Here is an 11,923-nt window from a genome sequence, read left to right as displayed (position 1 = left end):
CGTAAAGAATCCAACCAATCTACAAAATGAAAATGCCAGTTATTCAATGCAAAGCTGCTCTGCCCCAGATTTAATGAGTTAAAGTGCAGTGCATAAATAAATGATCTAACAATTCTTCCTGATTTCCACAAAAATCATAGAAAGAAGGAGTAACGTACATTAGTATAAGCATGTAGCTGCTGCCTTGTTTTCAATCTCTCGCAAATGAATGACCAACTGAATACTTTTAGTTTTGGGTGAATGATCAGTTTCCACAATGTAGTTAGCAATTTAGACTTAGCACGAGAAGCCACCTTAGCAGCTTGAATTTCAGAAGCGGATTTTATAGAGAATTTGAGATTCTAGTAGGGCCCCAAATGGACTCATCTGGTCTTTCTTCAATTGGGAGAGGCAAAGAAGCAATATGGCAAATAGTATCTGTACTAAGAGAGTCTTGAACTGCTGTCAAATCCCACATATTATTAGTAATCACTTCTATAGTATCATCTATGATCAATACAGTCAAATCCCACATATTATTAGTAATCACTTCTATAGTATCATCTATGATCAATACAGTGTCATAATGGCATTGTACATGTTCATTTGTGTCTTGGTCAATGATTTTAGTCATTAATTTACTTACTAACCAAATACATCTTACACTGTTGGCCTCTACCGAGCTCTTACAATAGTACATGTCACATAATTGATAGAATTTTCTTCACTGGTACCAGCTTTCTTCACTAGAAATGCAGGTTTTCCCGGCGGAGGAAGAGCTGCATCATTACTTAACATTACAAGAACTGCTGACATGGTTGGTCGCTCGGTGGGAAAATCTTGCACACACAAGAGCGCAATTTGTATACATCTCAGAACTTCATCAAACTGCAACGAGTCTCCCAGAGATGAATCAACTATTTCCAAGGCATTATCTTCCCTCCACAAATTCCAAACCTGAAAACAAATTACCTCATCAAAGTTAGCATGAATTGTAGGGGATAAACAATTGGCAGGGTCATTATTTGGATATACTTGTAAGCTTACATGTCCAACTAAATTGGAGTCGGGATATGTTTCATCATAATAACCAGTGTTCTTTCTACCACTAATGATTTCTAGTAGTAAAATGCCGAAGCTATATACATCTGACTTTACTGAAAACAATCCTTCCATTGCATACTCTGGCGACATGTAACCACTGCAGCAATAAAACAGAAGTGTGAATGCTACAACAAGTATGTGGTTTTATGACAGAGGGAATGAATAAAACACAACGGAGTATGTGTCGAGATTCTACTTTGGAGGAAGTTGACTTACTATGTCCCAACCACACGATTTGTTTTTGATTCATTCTGATCTCCTCTAAAGATTCTAGCCAAACCAAAATCTGCAATTTTGGGGTTCATAGAAGCATCTAGTAGAACATTGCTGGCTTTTAAGTCTCTATGGATGATTCTTAATCTTGAATCTTGATGAAGATATAATATCCCTCTAGCAATCCCACAGATTATCTCAAACCGTCTCGTCCAATCTAAAAGTGCTTTGTTGGTTTCATCTGAAAAGTGTAACAAATTTAGACTAGGTTCTTATTTGCTTTTAGTGTTTGAAGTGACAATATATTCAAGATATGAACGCAAATAGAGGGCATACTAAAAATGAAGTAGTCCAAACTTTTGTTCGGCACATATTCATAGATTAGCATCTTCTCTTCATCTTGAACACAACAGCCTAAAATCCTCACAAGGTTCCTGTGTTGTAGTTTTGCAATCAGCATAACTTCATTCTTAAACTCTTCAATTCCTTGGCCAGAATGCTTAGACAATCTTTTCACTGCTACTTCCTTCCCATTAGAAAGCACGCCCTGAATATATGATCAAAATTTAAACTTAGCAAAACCCAGTTCAATGTCTTGCCATGGTAAGTAGGAAAATTCTACAATGTGTTAACGTATGACATGCATACAATTGCCTTAAAAGTGGTAAAATGAGTCCTCAAAATAGTAATATTAGCCCTCAAAGTGGTAACATGAGTCCTTAAAGTGATAAATTTTCTTAGTTACTACATGAGTCCTCAAAATAGTAATATTAGTCCTCAAAGTGGTAACATGAGTCCTTAAAGTGGTAAATTTTCTTAGTTTACCATATGAGTCCTCAAAATAGTAATATTAGTCTTCAAAGTGGTAACATGAGTCCCTAAAGTGGTAAAAATAGTTGATGTATGAGAAATGTTAACATACCATAGCTTTACCCTGGTAAGTATGCTTACAATTTGTAACACATTCAAGAAAAACATAAACACCAATCAATGCATAAAGACATACACCCTATTCAACCAAATGTCAGATATATGATTTGAGACATTATTCAAAAGAAACTACCTTATAAACGGAGCCAAAACCGCCTGCTCCAAGCTTGTTAGACACTGAGAAATTGTTTGTGGCTGCAGATATGATGCTTATTCCAAAAAATGGTAATTCTGATGAGTTTATTGTACTCACATCATCAATATCTGCAGTAGACTTTTCGAAGTACATTGATCCTTTGGGAACTCTTGATACAAATATATTTGGTCTTTTCTTTCCTGCCATCATATAAAAAGAAGTAACCAATCAAAGTCTATTTGTCACTATCATTCACTATTGAGAGAGACAAATTGTGCAGAACTAATAGTAACTGATTCATTTCTCGACCTAGAATCATAGATCTTGATGTAAAGGAATTGGAGATTTTGTTGATGTGAAAGATTTGAGGAAAATCCAAAAATGTAGCCAGTGAATTGAAGAAATAACAAAAAAATTATTTACCTTGCAACTTCCTCTTCACCAGCCAGTACACGAGGAAAACCACAAGAAAGAACAATAGGACAGATACTATTGAAATTGCCAGCTTTGCCTTTTTGGTAAGAGAACCATTGGACTTGGCATATTGAGCTACAGAGAAAAATATCTAATTATGAACTCAAGCTTAGAAAATAATCAATTCATACAATGTGGAAACTTAAAGTTAAGTTCTATATAAAAATTAGCGTAATTGTCGAATCTTTGAGGCCACTAATCATAAAATGTAATGCATATTTACACATTATATCAACATCAGAAACCATTATTTGGTTTCACTTGAAATACTTTGGTTAGACAAAATCATCATTTTCCTGAGTATCATTCATTCTCTGACATGGTCGGGAAATTTTTCTGAACAGATAATTGGATAACTTAAAGCTATAATTTCTGTTCATTCAATAGAAGATATATGAATATGAAAAGTTAAGAATAAACATCATCAAGATCGTGGGCATAAATCATCATGAGCAGGGGAAATTTAGTAACCAGAGAGGAAACAGAACAGAGAAGGATTAATTGTTACCCAAGACAGTAGCATTAACTCGAACATATAAATCTTGGCCACTATTTGATAAAGTCCTTATGTCCATAAGATCTCCATGCCATGTCACGCATCCAATTCCTCCCTTGTTCTCATCTGCAATCGAGTATGCAGTGCAAGAACAATTTCTCAAGCACTCTTGTTCACACCCTTTCAAACTCAAATTGATGTTTACACTTGCCATAGACGACTCTGGTATCTTTACTCGTACAATTTTCACAAATCCTTCCCCATTTCCACACATGGATACTCCTTTTCCCCGAATACACCCACCGGACCCATCTCTCAAGTACCAATCGGTGGGCGACTTGGGTTCAAACCCAGGTAGGCATGTGCATTCAGTGGTATCTATATAGTCCGGGTTACAGTTACTATTTGGACCACAGCGTCCATAGTAATCACACCGCTCTACTGGGGCTGACCAAAACACGTTCCATTCGTGTGCTTCACCATTCCATGTGGACCGTGCCATGGTTCCTGTTTCATCTAGCACGGTCCTAGTGAAGATTGAGGAGGCATTATTAACAACATACATGACGGATATCTCGTCTTGATTGTTCACAAAACTACTATTGAAGATGAAATTAGGTGATGAGACAGGCACGCCACTCAATCTCAGGCCAGTCCAAGTTCCAGCCCGCCACCACGGAGCTCCATCCTTGTACAAAATCAGCTGTGGAAATCCACTTGAGTCAATCCGATATGAACAGTTCCCGGTTCCTGGGTCATCTTGAGACTTCCAAGATGTCAAAAACCAGTCTATTCGAGACTGCCTGTTCACCCCAAGTTTCATAAATGGAAGCATAGTATTTGAAGGATGATCAAAGCCTTCCCATAGTACATTTTGGCTTACCTCATTCTCCAGCAATACAAGATTTCCTGTATCCAAAAGCTTGGCCATAGAATTGTTTGGAGAGGAGAGAGTAACATTAGAGGACCAAATAGGAATCTTTTGGTCTTTCTCATAGATCACAAGGCCCCCGTCTCCATGAATTGCTAGAAGACCAGAGCTTCCATTGACAGGATTATCTCTGTTTGCAACCCACACAATTGTTTGGTTAGGAACTTGGTAGTACCAAACTCCAACATAACGGTTGTGAGACTTTCCGGGGCTGAAAAATCCAAGTGCAAAGATTTTTTCGGTTGACACAAGAACGTCGCCATCTTTTAGAGGTTGGTTTGGTGTAATAGTGTCAAGAGAAATGCAACAGGGTATGAGAAGGAAGATGAGGAATTTACTGATCATAGATCCTTCAGTAGAATTCATGGTGAGTTTTCTGTATGAGGAATATTGTGAGGGCTGTGGGCCGGTTAATGATTGATTGGCCATTGAGGGAAGAAAAATATGACATTGACACAAACTTAATTTACAAAATCAAGGAGAAGTAATACCTAGAAACAGTCTCAATGACAATTTTTTTATGTTAAGAATTGAATTTTTACACACCGGTCAACTATATGGACTGGAGAAAAATGTCACCAGGATAAAGACATCTATAGCCAGGTCTGATCATACAGAAACTTGAGGATTTGTCTTCAAGTCCAAGAAATGGAAAAAGTAAATCTACTAAAAAATGACACCTGATATATATACTAAAAAGTAAATCTACTAAAAAGTAAATCTACTAAAAAATGACACCTGATATATATACTAAAAAGTAAATCTACTAAAAAGTAAATCTACTAATATATATTAGGGCGCCTAAGTAAAGACTAAAGCTCCATGAATTTGAATTTTTCTACTCAATTAACTAATTTTGAATCTCAATGAATTTTCTCTGTCATTTACAAGTGTTGCACAAACACATGCAAAACCAAGAAAACATATATGCATGTCCTAAATGCTTTCTGAGTCCTTCCAAAAAAAAAAAGCTTTCTGAAATTGTTTTATATATACCCCTTCTTGATACGCACTTGCCCGAAATGCAGAATTCATTCCCAAATCTAAGGGCCTATCCGGTAACATTTTTAAAAATGATTTTTCAAAAACCGATTTTGAAAATGAAAACGAGAAAATAAGATTGGATTTTTGAGATCCAAAAATGTGCCGGTAGTTTATTCCGAAAATAATTTTCAAAAACGAGTACAGCAAAAACGCGTCCGGTACTACCGTATGAAAATACAAAAAACAATGAAAATGTATTTGGTTGTAGTATTTTTAAAATCTCAATTTTCAATATTTAGTGTAGAACTCAATTTTTGTTCTTTGCATGTATATATATAAAAAAAACATCACAAGTAATTAATATAAAAGAATTTTTGATGAAGACTATTGGTGATGGAAGAAGAGAGCAACGAGAGAAGATGTCGACTGGAGATGAGAGAGAGACCTGAGAAGAAGAGAGCGACGTGAGAATATGGAAGAGAGCAAGTTCTTTTTTTTTCTTTGTTTTGGAAAATATATTTCCGTGTTTTCTAAAATATGAGAATGAAAAGGTGAAAACGTCTATTTGTCGTTTTCCTGTTTTACGAGTAAAATAAAAAATCATTTTCAATTTTTATTTTCTACATTTTTAAAAACAGACCAACGAACGCATTTTCATTTTATAAAATGAAAAAGATGACTTGAAAACGTTACCGAACGCCACCTAATTAAGTGTCTATACTATTAAAATATCAAATTAAAATATGGCATATGCGTTACTAAGAACATGTAGTAACAATAAATTTAAGAGAAGAAAGAGAGTGGAAAACGAATACATACCCAAGACATTTGCGTCAACGCGTAAATACAATTCTTGACCAACATTTGCAAACGTCCTTATGTCCATCAAGTCTATCCCCATACCATGTCACGCATCCACCCTCAGATTTTCCATTCGCAGTTGAGTATGCAGTGCAAGAACAATTTTTCAAGCACTATTGCTTGCACTCTTTCAAGCTCAAGTTCATGTTTACAAGTGCCTTAGATGACTCCGGTATCTTTACGCGTGACATCTAACAAACCCTTCTCCCTTTCCACACATGGATACCCCTAGGCCTGGCATTTAAACCCGTAACCCGCAAACCTGCACGATACCAGCACGCTAAAAACCCGCACAAACCCGCCAGTTTATTAATCCGGGCTAAGAAAAGCCCGCACACAAAAAACTCGCAAATTAACGGGCTTTGCGTGCTAAACCCGTTGGAACCCGTTAACTCAAAACCCTTCCCAAAAACCCATTTCTAGAAAACTTTTAGGATTTTTAATTTTTTTTAAATTTGATTTACTCTCAAACTTTATCTTATTCTAGCAAGCATTACCAAACGAGGCATTAATTGTAAAAATACGCGATGCTATGGTCTATTCCCGCGTGTGTATGTATGTAGATCTTCAACTTTGAATTAGTAATCTTCTTGGATGACTGCTTTATATACAGCACCTTATGACTATGGCTTCAGATCTAATGCTACTTTGACTATGACAAATAGTTATTGCAGAGCCAATAGTTACCTTTTGAATGTTGGAATCTCCCTTTTCTGTTTGAATGGTAATTAATTGTATATTCTTGTTTTGTTTTTTTTTTTTTTGAAATTAATGGGGTTTGGAACCCAGTCAAGCTGTGAGGCTCATCCCCACGCCCATGTTATTATTAATAATATTTTACCGCATCGGGGGGGACATAATACCTATACCCCGAGCATGCATAGTTGCGTTACAAATATCCTCATAGAGAACATCCTGTAAGAAATCAGGAGCCTCAACTAAAGAAAGATCCACAACATGATCTAGACTAGCAAAGTGAGCTAATCTATTAGCTACACTATTTGCTTCACGATAAACATGTCGAATTCTAATATAATCAAAAGCTTGCATATAGTCTCTACAATCATCAAGAATTCGACTAACCTCTGAGTAATCCTCCGCTTGGCTATTCATGGAAGCAACAAGGATGGAACAATCACTCTCTATTTCCACCTCCTTCCAACCCTGATGAAGTGCTAAAAGCAATCCTGCTCTGCAGGCCTCAGCTTCACTATGAAGAGCTGAACTCAAACGAGGGATCATTCTGGACCATGCTCCTTTGAAGTTGCCAGTATCATCACGGATTACAACCCCAATGCCACCTCTCCCATCAGAGCTCCTGTAAGCACCATCAATGTTTATTTTTAGTCTCCCCCTAGGGGGAAACATCCATTTTGGAGCAACCCCTCTAGTCTTCTTTGCTGGCACCTTTAGAGGATGAAGACGTTGATACTCAAAGAGCAAATGCATGGCCCAACTAACTGCATGCATGGGGTTGAACGTCCCCCCATCCCATACTAATCTATTTCTTTCTGACCAAATAGTCCAAAGTAGCATAAAAAACACACATCAACTTGTTGCCTGGTGAGCATGTCTAGCATATCAAGAACCCAATTCTTTATGGACGTAGTTGCATGGCTTCTAGCACGTAGCCCTAGAGAACTATATAACCAGAGACATGCAATAACATTGCAATCTTTAAAGACATGCAAACTGGTTTCAGTCTCACATCTACAAAAAACACATACCTGGTCATCTAACTGAACCCTTCTGCTCAGGCTAGCTTTTGTCGGAATAATATTCTTGCACAGTCTCCAAATAAAATTCCTCACTTTTGGTTGAACCCTAACTCGCCAAAGTAACTTCCATAATCTCTTATCACCGTCTACATTGGACGTGGAGGCTTGTGTAGGAAGAGAGGCAGTGCATCTCGCAATATGATACCCACTCTTCACATTGTAAATTCCATGCTTGTCAAAATGCCATACTAGTCTGTTCGCGAGGTTTCTCAAACTAAGTGGAATCTTACGGATCAACTCAACTTCTTCTTCAAAGAACAACTCCTCTAGCCAAGTAATCATCCAATCGTTAGACTCCGGGCAAATCAAATCCGCAACCCGTAAGTCCTCCAAGCCTTCAACAGGCTCTGCATAGGGTCGAAATATGTATGGTCTGGGGATCCAAGGATCTGACCAGACAGAAACATTTATACCCGAGCCAATTTGGTACCTAATACCTCGTTCTTATAGGCAACTTGATTGCCTTTCAATGTCAAACAAGCTACTTGCAGTGCCTTGTGATATAGTAATGTTGTTGTCAAAAATATACATAAGTTTTAACTGGTTCTAGTTGCTTTGATAAAAAGTAAAAAAAAAAAATGTTTACGGGTCTTAACGGGTTTTAACGAGTTCCAACGGATAACCTGCAAACCCGCCGGGTTTAGCCCGCGAAACCCGTTAAGCTAACGGGTTCTTATCGGGTCGGCCCGTTAAGAACCCGCACTATACCTGCACGTTGCCATGCATATCAAGGACTGTTCTCGAGAAGACTGAATCATCAGTAACAACATACACAATGGATATCTCATTTTCATTGTCCACAAAACTAACATTGAAGATCAATTTGGTTTCCCTATCAGGAATACCGCTCAATCCCTTTCCGGTCCAAGATCCAGCTCACCACAATATAGCTCCATCCTTGTACAAAATCAGCTGCGGAAGTCCACTTGAGTCAAATCGGTATACACAGCTCCCGGTACCCGGGTCATCTTGAGACTTCCAAGATGTTAAGAACCGATCCAGCCCAGACTGCCTGTTGAACCCTAGTTTCATACATGAAAGCATAGTATTTGAAGGATAATCAAAGCCTTGCCACACCACCCTTTGACTATCCCCATTCTCAAGCAAAACAAGGTTACCAGTATCCAAAAGCTTGGCAATGGAACTGTTTGGCGAAGAGAGACTAACATTAGCTGACCAAAGAGGGGTATTTCGGTCCTTACCGTATATTACCAGGCTTCCATTTCCGTGAATTGCTAGGAGACCGGAGGTGTCATTGACTGGAATAGGGTTGTCTCTGTTTGCAACCCAGACGATGGTTTGGTTTGGAACTTGGTAATACCATACTCCAACGTAACGGTTTAGGGATTTTCCGGGGCTGAAAAACCCTAGTGCAAACTTTCTTTTGAAAGAGACCAAAACGTCACCGTCTTTGATGGGTTGATTTTGAGTAATGGAATCAAATTCAAAGGAAGTGGAACAACTTGGTTGAAGGAGGAAGACAAGGCACGCAACTGTGATAAACCATTTATTGGTAAAATTCATGGTTAACCTAGTGAGGACTTCAGGTTTCTGTAGCTTAATGATATTGATTGCCCTGGAGGGAAGAAAAGGTAACCAGAAAGACGACATGGTCCTTGATTGAGAAAAATAAATGCAAAAATAGACTGGTAAACAAAGTCCAAGAAAATCCGACTATAAAATGACAACATGCCTTAATATATGCAGTTGATGACTTGATGAGAGTTGACAGTAGGTTTTGTTTAGTTCCAAGTTGGAAGAAAAGAAGAGGACTTTTTGCAAGTTATGGCCTTTGCTTTCAGACTATCAATATAGGATTTGGTTGGAAAAATGATCTGAACAATTATTAAACAAACTGGAACTCATTCTAGTTCATTTTTGAGACAAAGCAAACCTTTTCCTGAAAACCTTTCTTTGACAATACAATCAAAGACCATATATATGATTATAAGAAAACCTTTTCCCTAAGTTCATACTGTATTTTCAAGTCTAACATTGTTAGAATTTGTGGCTTTGAACTACTATTAGAATTTGGTGCAGAAGCTTTAGACAATGTGTTTAGAACTCGAGTTTTAGGAGCTAGAGCTTGGAAGGAGAAGTTCAGTAGGACACTTTGAAAAAGAGGAGAATAGATTGGAACAGAGGAGGAAAGCTTTTATTTCTTGTTTAGTTGCTTCTGCTTGATACTTCATAATTGATTGATTACAAGATACATGCATCACATATTTATAGAGATTCTTAACTGACTTACTCACTAGTACCAGTGTACCACCAACCTTGATGGACTAGTCTAGACCATGCTAGACTTAATTGAGTACATTCATATTTACATGATTGTTCTAGACACTTGGTGCAATAACATGATAATTCTAGATCAATCTAGCGACTCTTAGACTTCACTTCATTGCTCTAGACTTTTCTAAATTAATATAGATTATTTTAGATGTTTCGATGTGTATTAACTTTCAACACTCCTCCTTAATGCACATTGATGATACTCCGAGCAATCTCGTAGTAATTCGATCAAGTCTAGATCTTGAAAGTGCCTTGGCGAAGGTGTTCTCGCTCTTGCTTTCTTTTTCCATAGCCTTCCGCCACTTGTTGAATGGCAAAAAGAGCACTAGCATCTCTTAGCTTTTCTTTCTTTTCTTGCCTCAACTACTCCACTGTCGATTTTCTGGAGTCGAGAACTCTTGTTTACTATGTCTCATCTGAAAAAGGTCTGAAAAAGGTTCTTATCTTGATACTCCAAAAATCATAGTTTTCTCCCTTGAAGATGGGAAGAGGAATTGATGTTTGGTTGGAGGTGGAGGTAGACATGGTGGAAGACACAAATCAACGCCCCAAATTTGATCACAATTACAAGCTTTGATACCACTATTAAAATTTGTGGCTTTGATACTACCATTGGAATTTGGTGCGGAAGCTTTAGAAGTAGCGGGGTAGGACAATCTGTTTAGAACTTGAGTTTTAGGAGCTAGAGTTTGGAAGGAGGAGTTCAGTAGGACACTTTGAAAAAGAGGAAAATAGATTGAAACAGAGGAGGGAAAGCTTTTATTTCTTGTTTAGTTGCTTCTGCTTGATACTTCTTAATTGATTGATTACAAGATACATGCATAACGTATTTAAAGAGATTTTTAACCGACTTACTCACTAGTACCAGTGTACCACCGACCTTGATGGACTAGTCTAGACCATGCTAGATGTCACGGGCCGACTTTATACGCAGCAGAATTAGCCCGTGAGGCGCCAAGGTTCCTCTGAACCGAGGCCAGCCTAACTTCCTTTCTTCCTTGATACTCCATTTTTCTTTTCTCTCTGTGTGCTTCTCTTGTCAACTCTGACCCCTTTCGACTTCATCCCCCATACTTATTGGGATTTACCAACAAAAGCTACTCACACATGAGTCTCACATCTTGTGACTAACGATCGCTTCTTTGTGTCATGGTTGTCTTCCAAGACACTCGCCCAACCGATAGGCTTTCGTGTCATCCCGGCTTGCGCTAGCCCATTACTGACCCGCGTGCATCCTGCACATCGATAGAAAGTAGCATGACCGTGTACCAAGACTAAGTTGGCATTCACGTTCCTTCCTTGGGTCATTCCTTAGTAGCACGCACACCTCAGTCGCCTCGTGGGCACCCCTTGCACTACCCACTCAGCTCAAGGGCAACAAATGCCCGCCTACTTCCCCTCGTGGGCATCACTTATGCAACCCACTCGGCTCATGGGCAACACATGCCCGCGTACTTCGCCTCGTGAGCATCACTTCTACAACCCACTCAGCTCATGGGCAACACATGCCCGTATACTTCGCCTCGTGGGCATCATTTGCACAACCCACTTGGCTCATGGGCAACACATGCCCGCATATTCAGGCCTTGAGTGTCATCCTGACAAGCCATCTTGACCTTGTGGCCTTTCCCATCTAACAAGGCTACCATTTTTCTCTTCTTGATGACTGTCATGGCTCCGAGGCATATTCTAGCCCGTAAGCCAATCCTCAAGCGGGCATGCTGTCTTGCTTGTTGGCATGC

The 11,923-nt window shown here is 38.6% G+C and overlaps 2 protein-coding genes across 2 annotated transcripts; both read right to left on the bottom strand.

Moving 5' to 3' along the window:
* Positions 1-514: 514 nt before the first annotated feature.
* On the bottom strand, positions 515-4,616 carry LOC133729779 (G-type lectin S-receptor-like serine/threonine-protein kinase At1g11410). Its single transcript, XM_062157355.1, has 7 exons — positions 3,345-4,616; positions 2,786-2,911; positions 2,360-2,562; positions 1,633-1,843; positions 1,300-1,537; positions 1,027-1,180; positions 515-936 (listed from the first exon to the last, which is right to left on the bottom strand). Exons 1-7 carry the CDS (start codon positions 4,606-4,608, stop codon positions 655-657), a joined length of 2,478 nt encoding a protein of 825 aa, XP_062013339.1. The 5' UTR covers positions 4,609-4,616; the 3' UTR covers positions 515-654.
* A 3,973-nt stretch (positions 4,617-8,589) lies between these two features.
* LOC133729788 (G-type lectin S-receptor-like serine/threonine-protein kinase At1g11410) lies at positions 8,590-10,060 on the bottom strand. The gene has a single exon (XM_062157367.1). The coding sequence runs from the start codon at positions 9,495-9,497 to the stop codon at positions 8,763-8,765; it is 735 nt and encodes a 244-aa protein (XP_062013351.1). The 5' UTR covers positions 9,498-10,060; the 3' UTR covers positions 8,590-8,762.
* Positions 10,061-11,923: the final 1,863 nt, after the last annotated feature.

Source organism: Rosa rugosa, chromosome 2 (genome assembly GCF_958449725.1).
Source record: "Rosa rugosa chromosome 2, drRosRugo1.1, whole genome shotgun sequence".
Classification (NCBI taxonomy): domain Eukaryota; kingdom Viridiplantae; phylum Streptophyta; class Magnoliopsida; order Rosales; family Rosaceae; genus Rosa; species Rosa rugosa.
Note: the sequence above shows the minus strand (reverse complement) of the source record. Positions and strands in the feature narration are given on the sequence as shown.